Source organism: Neofelis nebulosa, chromosome 5, assembly GCF_028018385.1.
Source record: "Neofelis nebulosa isolate mNeoNeb1 chromosome 5, mNeoNeb1.pri, whole genome shotgun sequence".
NCBI classification, from domain to species: Eukaryota; Metazoa; Chordata; class Mammalia; order Carnivora; family Felidae; genus Neofelis; species Neofelis nebulosa.
Window position 1 is genome coordinate 46,644,815 of NC_080786.1, and position 13,283 is coordinate 46,658,097.

A 13,283-nucleotide genomic window follows, 5' to 3' on the forward strand; every position below is an offset into this window, starting at 1 on the left:
TTGAAGATCTGTGTGACCTTAGACCAGCTTGTTTTCCACACAGACTTGTTAATGCTGTTGAAAGAAATGTGTTTAGAAACTTCCTATGAATACTTTACTTATTTTCAACATTTCTGGTTTCTTATCTAAAATGTTCTATTTAGATGGCAGATTATTGAATCTGATAACCAGTAAATATAATAACCAATAACTAAACTCAGTGTTAGGTTTTTTTTTTAATGTTTATTTATTTTTGAGACAGAGACAGAGCATGAACGGGGGAGGGTCAGAGAGAGAGGGAGACACAGAATCTGAAACAGGTTCCAGGCTCCGAGCTGTCAGCACAGAGCCCGATGAGGGGCTTGAACTCATAGACCACGAGATCACGACCTGAGCCTAAGTCGGACGCTTAACCGACTGAGCCACCCAGGCGCCCGTGTGTTAGTTTTAAACTTACTTTTATTAGGCCAGAACACACAAAAGTGCTATATTTAGAGTAAAAAAGGTTTAACAGTAGTCATTTTATATTTCAACCTAACATTACCTTCTTTACCATGAAAGACACAAAATAACAGTCAAAGGCTTGGTCAGAGTAAAACAGATAAGACTTCAAATTATAACCCAGGCATTTATGAGCTGTTTGATTATGGATAATTATTTGATCTTTGTTATGCCTCAGTTTCTTCATCTGAACATTAGGGATATCAACAGTCTACGCTGCACTGAATCCTAGTGAATATTAGAGGAACTAAGGTACACAGATATTGTTATAGAGTGTTCAGAAAATATTAGACTGATTATTAACACTGAATTTAATAAATAGTTTTATTATCTTTCCTAGTCTTTTATTATTCCTCCTGAATTTCCTGGTGAGTGCTCCTGGTTTACATGAACTGCTCTTGCATTCCTGGCCATAACATTTTAACATAACATCTCATTTGGTTACTATGAGCATTATGAGGTTTATGGGGTAGGAATTGTTATTCCCCTTTTCCAAATGAGGAAACCGTGTTGTGTTACCTTCTCAAAGACTGCACAGAAAGTAAAAGGCAAATCCAGAATTAGAATTCTATTTTTTTTTTTTACCATACTCTCTTTTATAAGGTCATTTTAAATGGACATTCCTGGGCAGCAGATAGTTTAACACTGATGGCATTGGTTGACATGATCATTTTGAAGAGGTCTCCTTCTCATTTGTTATAAACGTCTGGAATAGCAGGCATTTATGTAGCAATTAATATGTACCCATACTATATAATATATGTATAAACGATGTAATTCTACCATATACATAACAACTCAGTGAGACTGGCACTTTTATTATCCCTCCTTTACAAGTAAGAACACTGAGTGCCAGTAAGCAGCGAAACCAGGATTTGAAAGGGGGCAGTTTGCCTCTAGGGCCAACCAAACCAGTATGTCATATTAACTTTTAGACAATAAATTATACTGCAAAATGACTGCCTTTAAAATTTTCGTTGCTGCTCAAGCAGTAAATTTCAAACATGTCACGTTGTTTCTAACAAAACAAAACCCCCAAGCCCAAATCTTTGCTCGTTGAAATTTTATACACTCAATAGAAATGATTTTCTATATTTGTAGTCTCACAGGCAAGACTGCTACATTAATTTGCAGAACTGGGTGCAGAATGAAAATATAGGGCCTCTTTAAAAAGTTAGTAAAAATTCAGTTGGGATGTAAGAGTAGAACATTAAGACAAGTGTATGGTCCTTTACAGCATAAGGTCCTATGTCGCTAAAAGGTAGCACACCCATGACATGAGCCCTGTTCACAAAGTACATAACTCTGACTCTGGCCTTGATTCTGTTCAATTACCTCCTGTAGATCTGAATAAAGACTCATAACATGAAAAGAATGGAAGTAATGGAGACCTTTTATTAAATCCGCTCCATAATGACTCCAGCTTCTCCATTATAAGCATCCTGAGGCAATGGGACCTTTGATGAAGAAGGACATGGAAGGGAAGTAAGACTACCAGGCCACAGATCTGATCACTCCTTCTACAAGAAAGCAGAAGTATAGACCGTTTTTCATGTTAGCAGTCCACAGTCAGGATGTGGGGAGAAGAAAGAGGAAGTTCTGGTGAATTTATACCACCCCACAAGGAGGGAATAGCCCTTGTCTCTCACCAGAATGGTGCAGAAGCCTGTGAGATATATCCATATGTCCATGGTTGTTTGGAGGGAAGTCATGTTAGTTTATGTTTAAAATTAATAAGCCTGGACCTGGTCATCCAAACGCTTTGGTTTTTGCCCTTTTAAAATTATAGACAAAAATGATGTTTTTAGTCTTTTTTTTCTTTTATATGTAGAAAAGAGCTGCATTTTTGAAAAATAGCTCTCATTAAATCTTGAACTTTGAGTCAATCTGTGGTGTACATTAAAGTTATTGTCATTCAATCTTGTAGGCAATCAAGAATCAGAGCTGGTGATTTTAAAATCAAAATACATAGGTTTAGACTCAGGTTGCTTTACTTACAGATTCTGTGATCTTGGGAAAGTTGATTGACCTCTCTGAGCTTCTGTTTTTTCATCCACAATATGGAAAATTTTTAAAAACAAGAGAGAAAAATCTCAGAGTTTTTGTAAACATCCATTACATAAAGGTGCTTAGTGCAATACCAGGAATATCATAAGAACCCAGCAAATGATAGAGACATTATTTGAAATAAATACACATGCATTTGACATATATTTATATTTCATGCATATATATACTCATAAGTATGTTATATATGTGTATATGTATATATGTACACACACACACACACACACATATATATATATATATATATTTTTTTTTTTTTAAGTTTCTAAGTTTTGGGCTCTCATATATTGGAGAAGGGGAAATTCTTGGCTAGAAGAACTGACTCTAATAGAATTTCTTTTGGAGCTTCTGCCTGTCACTGCTAACTCAACATTCAACTTTATCACGGCCAAATGAAATTACTACTGCTTGTAAAATAGGGACTTTCTCAGCATAAACCTTATGCTTCAGATCAAGCAGAATGAGTGTTTATTTGAATATAAATCTAATACAATCCTCAGAAAAAGCCAGGTGTGCTTCCTGTCCGAAGTTGTGGAAGTGTGCTTTCAGGTGCTATGCTAAGCATTGATTAGAATATATGAAATGCCACGTATTGAGGTTATCTTAGGTAGACACCACCTCTTTCCCTAATCCCTAGCCATCTGATGTGTGTGTGTGTGTGTGTGTGTGTGTGTGTGTGTGTGTTTAATGTGTCTCTTGATTTTAATCACAGAAAATAAAATGGGAAATACCTGAAACTCTAGTGTCCCCTTTGCCGGAACACTGACAAAGCATATACCCAAATTTGCTTTCAAAACTTCAGTTTTATACCTCCCTCAAAATTGTTGATAATAGCTGTTTAGTTATATGCCCAACATAGAATTCATTAAAAATTGTCAATTTGAAAAATAAAGAAAAAGCATAAAAAAAGCAGAAGCAATTGTATATCCAATATAAACTATACTAACTTTCAATATGCAAGTAAACATGAAAATGACCAATGCTTCTCTGTTGTTTTGATAGTGAGTAAGATGATTTCAACAGTAGTCTTTTCAAAATCTTTTTGTGACATGAGTAATTTGTTTTGTGTCTCAACTTCACAGGAATTTCCCCTTGAACTGGACTTGGGAGTTCAACTGAATAAATTATTTCTGGACTTTTGAATTATTAATCTTGTCTGCATGATATGCAAATTAGGCTTCACTATGTCCAGCGGCACAGTCTTGGGTTAGAAGCTTTATCAGGTTGCTGGCAAAGAGTTTCCGTCAAGGGATCAGGGCCTTCCAACAGAATGGTAAGTTATAATGCAACTCATGTCACCCAGGTGTACAAAGTAATGCCAGACTTCCCTCAGGGGTTTCTTTTTAAATGGCCTATAAGCAGTTAAGGTTTTAAATAATGTTTAAATGAACTGTCTGAACTGTCATTCATAACATGAAGAACAATAAAGGAAACTAAAAGGAAGTCATAATTTTTTCTCCTACATTTATTTTTCACTAAATTGAATGTCTTTTTTTAATTGCCAAATACTAAATTTATTTAAAGAGGTTTATTACATTTGCTAATGTCTTGGTAACATATTTCAACAAAAAAGAGTAATCAGATTTGCTTAAATGTAACTACTTACAGAAAAAATGTAAAGTTTCTAAATTGTATGACAAAATCAACCACATGTAATATTTCACGTTTAGAAAATAATATGTTAGAGGGAATCTTAAGTTATTCTAAAGATTAAATTTAGCATTTATGTTAAAATTACAATTATGGTTGCAAAAGTTACAATTTTTCAAGAAAGTAATTCACTAAGGAAAAATGACAAATTGCAGAAGCCATTGCTATTTTACCTTCCAGAACTTTTTATAATTGGTGAGTTTTCTTTAATTCAAAAACATAATTTGGTACTTTACTTTTTAATACCTTGACTTATAGTATAAATTCTGGAATATACAAAAAAACAAGTTATCAATATTAAGTGATTGTATCTTTTCAGTGTGAATATATATTTTTTCATTCAAGTTGTTTATTAATGAAAATAGCAATTTGTTAAAAAAGACTCATACTGCCATGTAAATTTGCCTTAAAGAAGCAGTTAAGGTTTAAAATGCATAAGTAATCTTTGTTTAATTATAATGATTGTAAAAAACAATTTAAATGCTAATAAGCTGTCAAATATATTTTTAAATTTAAGATTCAATAGTGTACATTTTTAAAAGACTGAATACAATTAAGGTGAAAGAAACATTAATCCAAATTAAAAATGAGTACTACTTATCTGCTTATGTGTGTATTGACTATTGCTTGTAATTCAATAGTTCTAACAGGTTTAGATATATGTTTGGATATATAATTAAAGATTTCACTTCAATTACCAATAGCTAAAATAAATAAATAATTCACCCAAAACAGTTAAAACCTATTTATCATGATTTCTATTTCCTAAAAATTAAAAACACAACCACGAGAAAGTGGAACAGAGAATATTAATTTTTTGTGAAGGAATATCCCTTCAACTGAGAATTTTCCTTAAAGGATCAGCTTACTTCATCAATTTGTATAATTATAATGGCCACACTAAAACACATTAGACTATAAACATCATCTAATTTGGACTCTAGCACCCAGAAAATTATGGGTCTCAGTGAGACTTAAACTGGCCTGCAAATATAAGACAGCCTGACCTTCATGAACCACCATTTATTAAGAACTTAAGAAAATTACTTTAAGAATGAAATAAAGTACCAAAAAGCAGATTATAAAATATCATAAAGAGGATAATCTCATTTCTATAAAAAATAAATTCAAATAAATATTAAACTGTAAACAGGTATCCAGGTATGAGGACTAGTTGGTTTACAGACAATTAATTTTCATTCCTTCTTTTTGCCTACCTGTACCTTCTTAGTGTTACAGAATAACATTCATTTTTCAGTTATTTTTAAAATAAAACTAAAAATATAAAGCAACTGCTCTGAGAAGCAAGACAAAGGTGACTAGTCATTCAGTTTCCTTATTCCAGTTCTGATATGCTGTATCCCTGCTACTTCCCTGAATCTCCATTCCCATGGGACAGCTTGAAGCAGAAAAAGCCTTCTCCATGGTGGCAGCACGGCCCCTGACTTGCCCCAGTGCTAGTTATTGGGAATCGGGCACATGTAGTAATGCACGTCTTCATGGCTGTCTTTTTCTGCAATAGCAGTCAAACCTTCCTGCTGCACAGAAGCTACTGACGTCAGCCCATGCATTTTAAGAACTGAGTAGTCAGAAAAATAAGAGAGAGGACTAGAAAAAGAACTAGAAAAAGTGGAAATTCAAAGTGGAACAACTGAGTCTTAAGGAAACTTTCTATTGTCTTACTATACCTTTGAGTGTGTGCACCTGCTTTTTTGAGCACTCCCCAAATAATGAAGTTGCCCAGATCTGAGCTCTGAGGAGCTCCAACATTTGAAGCTTGGGCAAATAGTCCACAAAGAGAGAAAGGAGGATAGTGAGAAGACTGCCATGTCATAGAAAGCTGGGAAGAACGTATTTCCAGAAGTCATGGAGCTGAAAGCATCAGGGAATAGAGTTAAAAATAATAGTGGCAAATTGCCACTGACTGACCTATAAAATGAAGCCTATATATATTTTTAAAAGACCATTAATTTTGTTGCTGTATTTCTAGAAATCCTAATAATATCAAATACATGTTGATTTGGGGAAACAAATAGAAAGTCCAGATAAACTGACTCTATTTTATATATATATATATATATATATATATATATATATATATATACTATATATATATACTATAAACTATATATATACTATATATATTACATTATATATACTATATATACTAAATATTATGTTAATAATATATATAGTATATACTATATATAATAATATATATATAGTATAATTAATTATATATACTCTATATATTACATTAATAATTATCTGGTATTGGGGCACCTGAGTGGCTCAGTCAGTTAAGCACCAGACTTTGGCTCAGGTCATGATCTCATGGTTCATGTGTCTGAGCCCCAAATTGGACTCTGCTGTCAACATGGGGCTTGCTTTGGATTCTGTCTCCCTCTCTCTGCCCCTCCCCTTCTCTCTCTCTCTCTCAAAAATAAATCAACATTAAAAAGTTATCTGGTATCTCATCCCTAGGGATAGAACTCTTAATACTTTGGTACATTTCCTAGACTTTCTGATGTTTATTAACGTCAGAGGTAAATTCATAATTTTTAAATTGACCTTAATTTAAAAAATTGACTCTGGAAGATATATATGAAATCTTACCTTCCACAAATGTGTGTCTAAACAAAGCAACCTAACTACCACAATTGCCTGTTTTAAATATTAGTCATTTTACGCGTAGTGTCAACTTAAAAAATTTTTCAACATTTGTTTATTTTTCAGAAACAGAGCACAAGTGGGGGAGGGGCAGAGAGAGAGGGAGACCCAGAATCTGAAGCAGGCTCCAGGCTCTGAGCTGTCAGCACAGAGCCCGACACGGGGCTCGAACTCAGGAACTGTGAGATCATGACCTGAGATGATGTCGGATGCTGAACCGACTGAGCTACCCAGGCACCCCACGTGTAGTGTCAACTTTTAGAGTGAAATAGAGCAATGGGCTTAATTTGCTGGATTTACTGCTTCTCTGACCTTAGAGGAAATATTTGTAAAAAATGTTTTTTTTAGACTATCAAATGTTTACCTTCATTTCCACGCAGCAAGCCTTTACATACCATCTCCCTATCTGGCAGTCACTATGCCAGAGGTAGAAGATAAACTCTGAGTGTGATCAAGTTGTGAGAAATTCGAAGAAACTTCGTTTATAATGAGAACATAGAATGTGGGGCTGAAGTTAAGATGGGTGGGTCAGAAAGCCTCTCTTGGGAAATCCACACTTGAAGTCTGAAAGGACATGCAGATAGAAGGCAGTGTCTGTGATGGGGCAAGATCACAGGGGGAAAAGGTCAGTGAGATGGGTTTCAGTGAACTGAGCATTGGTAAGTTCTCTGTGCAATCAAAGAACAGGAAGAAGATGAGTAAGGAGGGGGGTCAGGCGAGGTGAGGCTGAAGTGGCCTACAGGAGCCAGGTCATGCGTGTCATTACGGATTTGGAATTTATTTCCTAGACAGAGGAAAGTCACTTAAGTCTTTTGGCTGAGGAGAATCAGAATTATGGTTGTAGTTTTCAAGATTGTCATGCTTTCAAGCCAAAGGTAGGTTGAAAGGGAGCCAGAGAGGATGCGAGGAGACCCTAGAAGATACAGTACAGGCCAAGATAAAGATGATGGTGACCTGGACTAGAATGGTGATGAAGGAGATGGAGCAATGGTAATGGAGTCAAGAAACATCTAAACACTATAGGCAACACTTGGTAGCTTACTTGTTATTGGAGACAAGCTACAGACGACTTCAAGGATGTTGCTTAGATATCCTACAGGCTCTCAGCAAGTTTGGCCACCATTACTATTATTACTAAGAATTGAAGCACCGTATTTTAATTTTTTTAAATCATGTTATAAAACTGGAATTATACTTTACAAATTGAGTGAAATAACCACAATTCTTTGACAATATGGAAACACAGTAAAATCTATGAAAATAGCAGGACCGGAGTTATAAGAATCCCTGTTTCCTCTCCTAGGTTGTGGTTCAATTGTATTTAACTTAGCAGAATTGGGTGAACAACTGTGATATGCTGGGGACCATGGGAGGTGCTGGAAACAGAAAAATGAACTAGATGCTCCACTTACTTCACTGCACCATTTCTTGGCCTCTTTGCTATTTGTCAAGTCCTCTACGTGTGTTTTCACCTCTGGGCATTTGCACATGCTTCCCCTTATGTCTGGGACATTTTTTACCGTTAGAAGACATGCATTTATTTGCATCCTGGTTCTTCCCAAGAGAGTATAAATTGTTTGAGATTAGGAACTTTGTTTGACTCGCTGCTGTTATCCCCAGTGCCTAGCGCATAGTTCAAAGGCACTTAATAAATATTTGTTAAAATAATATATTAATGATATATCTGTATATAAATGTGTATGTATGTGCACTCCTTACTAACCTTTCATAGTTCAAGTTTTAAGTGTTTTTTTTAAATTATTACTTATGTGCAGTTTTGTCATTAGTCATAAGCTGGTGTTTCAACCTTCTCTTTTCTCTCTCTTCCTTAGGCGTGGAATGAAACTTGCCAAAATTGGCTGGCAGCAGAGATTTCCCTGGAAAAGTACTACCTTTCCATTTTTTATGGGATCGAGTTTGTTGTGGGAGTCCTTGCAAATACAACTGTTGTGTTTGGCTACCTCTTCTGTCTGAAGAACTGGAATAGCAGTAACATTTATCTCTTTAACCTCTCTATCTCAGACTTGGCTTTTTTGTGCACCCTCCCCATGCTGATAAGAAGTTATTCTCAAGGAAAGTGGACATATGGGGATGTGCTCTGCATAACCAACCGATATGTGCTTCATGCCAACCTCTACACGAGCATCCTTTTTCTGACTTTTATCAGCATTGACCGATACCTGCTCATGAAGCATCCTTTCCGAGAACACTTTCTGCAAAAGAAAGAGTTCGCTGTTTTCATCTCTTTGGGTATTTGGGTTTTAGTAACCCTAGAGCTCCTGCCCATACTTTCTCTTATACATCCAAATATAGCTGTCAATGGCACCAACTGTGTTGATTATGCAAGCTCTGGGGACCCCAAATACAACCTCATTTATAGCATGTGTCTAACCTTCTTGGGATTCCTCATTCCTCTTTTGGTGATGTGCTTCTTTTATTTCAAGATTGCTCTGTTCTTAAAGCAGAGGAGCATACAGCTTGCTACTGCTTTGCCCTTTGAAAAGCCCCTCACCTTAGTCATCATGGCAGTTGTGATCTTCTCCGTGCTTTTTACTCCCTACCACATCATGCGGAATGTGAGGATTGCTTCACGCCTGGGAAAGTGGAAGCAGTCCCACTGTGCTCAGGCCACCATCAACTCCTTATACATCGTGACTCGGCCTTTGGCCTTTCTGAACAGCACCGTCAACCCTGTCTTCTACTTCCTTATGGGAGATCACTTCAGGGAGATGTTAATGAGCAAGCTGAGGCACCAATTCAAATCTCTGACATCCTTTAGAAGATGAAGTCATGGACTGATGTTTCCATTCAGGGAAAAGTGAGATGCTTGTGTAACACACTGTTTTGCATGTGCAGATGTAGGCCAATTAGAATTTGATTTAACTCATAGACGTAAATCAGAGAAGCAAAGACTTGACACTCTTTTAAAGACATGCTGTGCCCGGAGTCTGTGAAAAGAAGAGGATGGGAAGTATTTACTGATTTCTTCACCTAAGAATTGAAAGGAACTGGACTGGCATTGTCTAGTGCTTGAGCATATAAATCCAAAACCCTAGGTGTTATAAGACTTTCTCAACCAGTGTAAAAGAAATAGAAGATAGATAAAGCAGCAAGTAGTCTGCATTTAATCATCACCAGATTGCGAAAAAAAATATGTTGGCAACATTCTCTATGTTATTCTTTTTCATTTGATCTTATAACTTAATGTGAAAACTGAATAACAGATTAAGCATACACTATTAGAGATTATTGTTAGAAATTGTGGTCTTGAACAAAATTTAAAGTCAACCATAGCAACAAGCAAGAAAGCAATGTAATGAGTTCAAGGATGTCTATATGTATTTCTTTGTATTGATTATGAGTTGGAGTCAAGTTGTAATTATAAGTCCTATTTTGTTTCATGGTTTTTAGTGCAAAGAATCAAATTAAATGGAGCCTAAAGAGATGGTTCGACAAAAAGAGAGACATGTTTGAGCTTGTCTCTCAGGGAATTTAGGTATAAATGATTTTACCAAAGTACACAAAGAGAGAGAAGAAGAAGATTTGCAAAAATCTCAGAGCTATGGAACACAAAGTGTCTATCAGAAAACCCAAAGCACGACAAAACAAAACAAAACAAAACAAAGGTAAATACTTTTGGACGACTGTATCTTAAAGACAGTGACTTACATCTGGAATGAGCCTTGTTTTCATGTTCATAGAACATCACATAAGACCACTGAAGGAAGTGTTCTAAACAAAGTGCACTTTATGAAGTTGTAAAATGTAAGAAATATTTATGCGCATATTCATATAGATTATCCAGGCATCCCTCTATGCCACAAAACAAATATAGGAAAAACTAAATGGATGCTACATTAGCTTTTTAAAATCAAATAAGTATCACATAACAATTCACTTACATGTAACAAAATGTGTCCATGGCCACATGTCTATGCTCATTTCCTTAAAGTCATTAGCTGTATTTATGCTAAGTAAAATAAGTCAGTCAGACAAAGACAGATATCATATGTTTTCACTCGTGTGGAATTTGAGAACCTTAACAGTAGACCCTGGGGGAAGAGAAGGGGAAAAAATAGTTTCAAATAGAGAGAGAGGTAAACCATGAGAGACTCTTAAATACAGAGAACAAATAGAGGGTTGATGGGAAGGGGGGCAGAAATGGGTGACGGGCATTGAGAAGGGCACTTGTTGGGATGAGCACTGGGTGTTGTTGTATGTAAACGATGAATCATAGGAATCTACTCCTGAAGCCAAGAGCACACTGTATACACTGTATGTTAGCTAACTTGACAATAAGTTATGTTAAAAAAATGATTAGTTGTAACATGAAGGATAAAATAGGTATTATGAGTACAAAGACAAAATTCTATTGCCCTTTCTGTCCTATACTCTGGTGATATATTCTGACAGTACAAAAACCCAAAATATTCCCAGTTAGTGCTTACATAATTCAAACAAATGAGATATTATAAACATGCATTACTCACAAAGGATTTATTTTCTTATTATTAGGCTTTAAGATATTTTTTTCATGCCTTGCCTTTGTGGTCAATATTTTTGAAATTTTAGTGTGATTTTATACCTGCCTGATAATAAACTGAAAACATAATCTCCTGAATATCCTCATCAGAAAGGCCACAAAAGAGCCTTAGGAAAGAAGTGTTTACTTATTTCTGCAAACTTAGAAACATCTAATGTAATTGTAATTTGCTTTTTACGCATGGGTTTTAATTTGCAAAATTGGAAATAAATTTTCCCTACCCTTACCCAAAAGATAGGGACTCTTTTAATTAGGGCAGTGAAATATTTTATAGAACCACAAACTCTTAGATATATCTTGTAACCAAAATGTTAAGTAATTTCATAGCATAAGTCTTAATCCTTTTCTTGCCCAAGTCTGTCACCTGGTAGCTTTACCCTCAGCAGACAAGAGACCTGCATTAAAACTATAAGAGCTATTCCATTTACTTTTTGTACTAGGTGATTGTAAGAATTATAAACAAAAAATAATGGAAATTCTTTCTGGGTTTGTAGTTTTCAAAGGAAATGATGTTGGGCTTTGGTATCTTGTCTTTTGATTGGTTCCTTATTGTTTTTAGAATCCTGTCTAAGCTATTTGGTCCAGCATTTCACTATCTGGGCCCACCAATATTATCATATGTTATCTCCCACTGCCAGTTTCACAAACTATACTCTCCAGCCAAAGATGGTTACCTCACTTCTATATGCAGAACTTTCTCACTATGCACAGCTGGATGCTCACCCCTGTCCCATCATGCCCAAATACAAAAAATTTTATGCATTTTTTAAGGCCCATGTCATCTGTCACTCCTTCTGAAAACCTTCCTTTAGGTCATCTCCTCCGCAGATCTGGAAATAAATGAATTATTTTTGCACTTATAACATAGTTGTTTAGATTCAAGTGAACTCTAAGGTCTGTGATTAGAAGAACCACATCTAATTTTTTATTGCCCTTCTAGAACCTAGCAAGGTACATTTTATATGGTTGTTTATTATGGATTAATGTCCTTAAAATTGAATTCAATGCTCCTTTTTAGTGTACATGATTGGACTACTTTCTGTCATCACTGCTTTTATAAGTACTGCTGTCTTATATAAAAAATAGAGTGTATATATACAAACACATGCGCCAGATGCCATTGCCACATCCCTTATATTTTCCTCCATACCTTTGAACATAGTTTTAATTGATGCTTAAAATCTGTGTCTGCTAGTTCACAAGGTGGGTCATATCAAAATTTATGCTCATTGATTGCATTTTATCTTAAGTATGGGCCACAAATTCCTGCTTTTTCATATCTAATATATTTGGATTATGTTCTGGACATTTTGAATAATATACTGTGGAGTCTCTGGATTCTATTATGTTCCATGGAAAAGTACAAATATTTTGTTTCATGGCTGAACTCAAACTCCAAGCCCTGCAATCTCATTTCAATTATTTTAGCCTTAACTGAGCTGTTTAGAGTCTTTCCAGCACATCCATAGTTCAGAGGTCAGCTAGAGACTTGAATAGAATTTATATACCAGATATGCAGTTCCCTGTCTGTAACTCTCTCTTCTCCAGGGTTCTTTCCCCTTCACTTTCCAGTTGCTGAGTTTACTCTGGACTCATTCTTTGCTTTCTCATGCCAGATAGACTGTAGGTTCATTTCTATATTTTAGCAAACCAGCCTGGCCTGATTACTTAAAAATGTAACTGTGAATGTCACTCAGTGCCTTTTACTTCTGCCAGGTGTGGATCCCCCTCCTTGCTTTGTTTTGTTCAGTCTGTAGTATCTTTATGTAGTTGGTTGTTTATATATTCCCAGAGTTTAGAGAGGTCCCTTGCAGGAAGTGTGGATCAATAGGAATTACTAGGCCATTACTAAAGCAGAAACTTTTTTCCATTA

The 13,283-nt window shown here is 35.6% G+C and overlaps 1 protein-coding gene across 1 annotated transcript; it reads left to right on the plus strand.

Moving 5' to 3' along the window:
* The first annotated feature begins 3,560 nt into the window (after nt 1–3,560).
* SUCNR1 (succinate receptor 1) lies at nt 3,561–12,730 on the plus strand. Its single transcript, XM_058730247.1, has 2 exons — nt 3,561–3,820; nt 8,700–12,730. The coding sequence occupies exons 1-2, from the start codon at nt 3,713–3,715 to the stop codon at nt 9,651–9,653; spliced, it is 1,062 nt and encodes a 353-aa protein (XP_058586230.1). The 5' UTR covers nt 3,561–3,712; the 3' UTR covers nt 9,654–12,730.
* Nucleotides 12,731–13,283: the final 553 nt, after the last annotated feature.

What these genes read in the sequence shown, in the direction of transcription:
- SUCNR1 (XM_058730247.1), top strand. Translation starts at nt 3,713, where the DNA reads ATGCAAATTAGGCTTCACTATGTCCAGCGGCACAGTCTTGGGTTAGAA. An exon ending in CAGGGCCTTCCAACAGAATG is followed by an intron (nt 3,821 to 8,699) that starts GTAAGTTATAAT and finishes TCTCTTCCTTAG; the next exon opens with GCGTGGAATGAAACTTGCCA.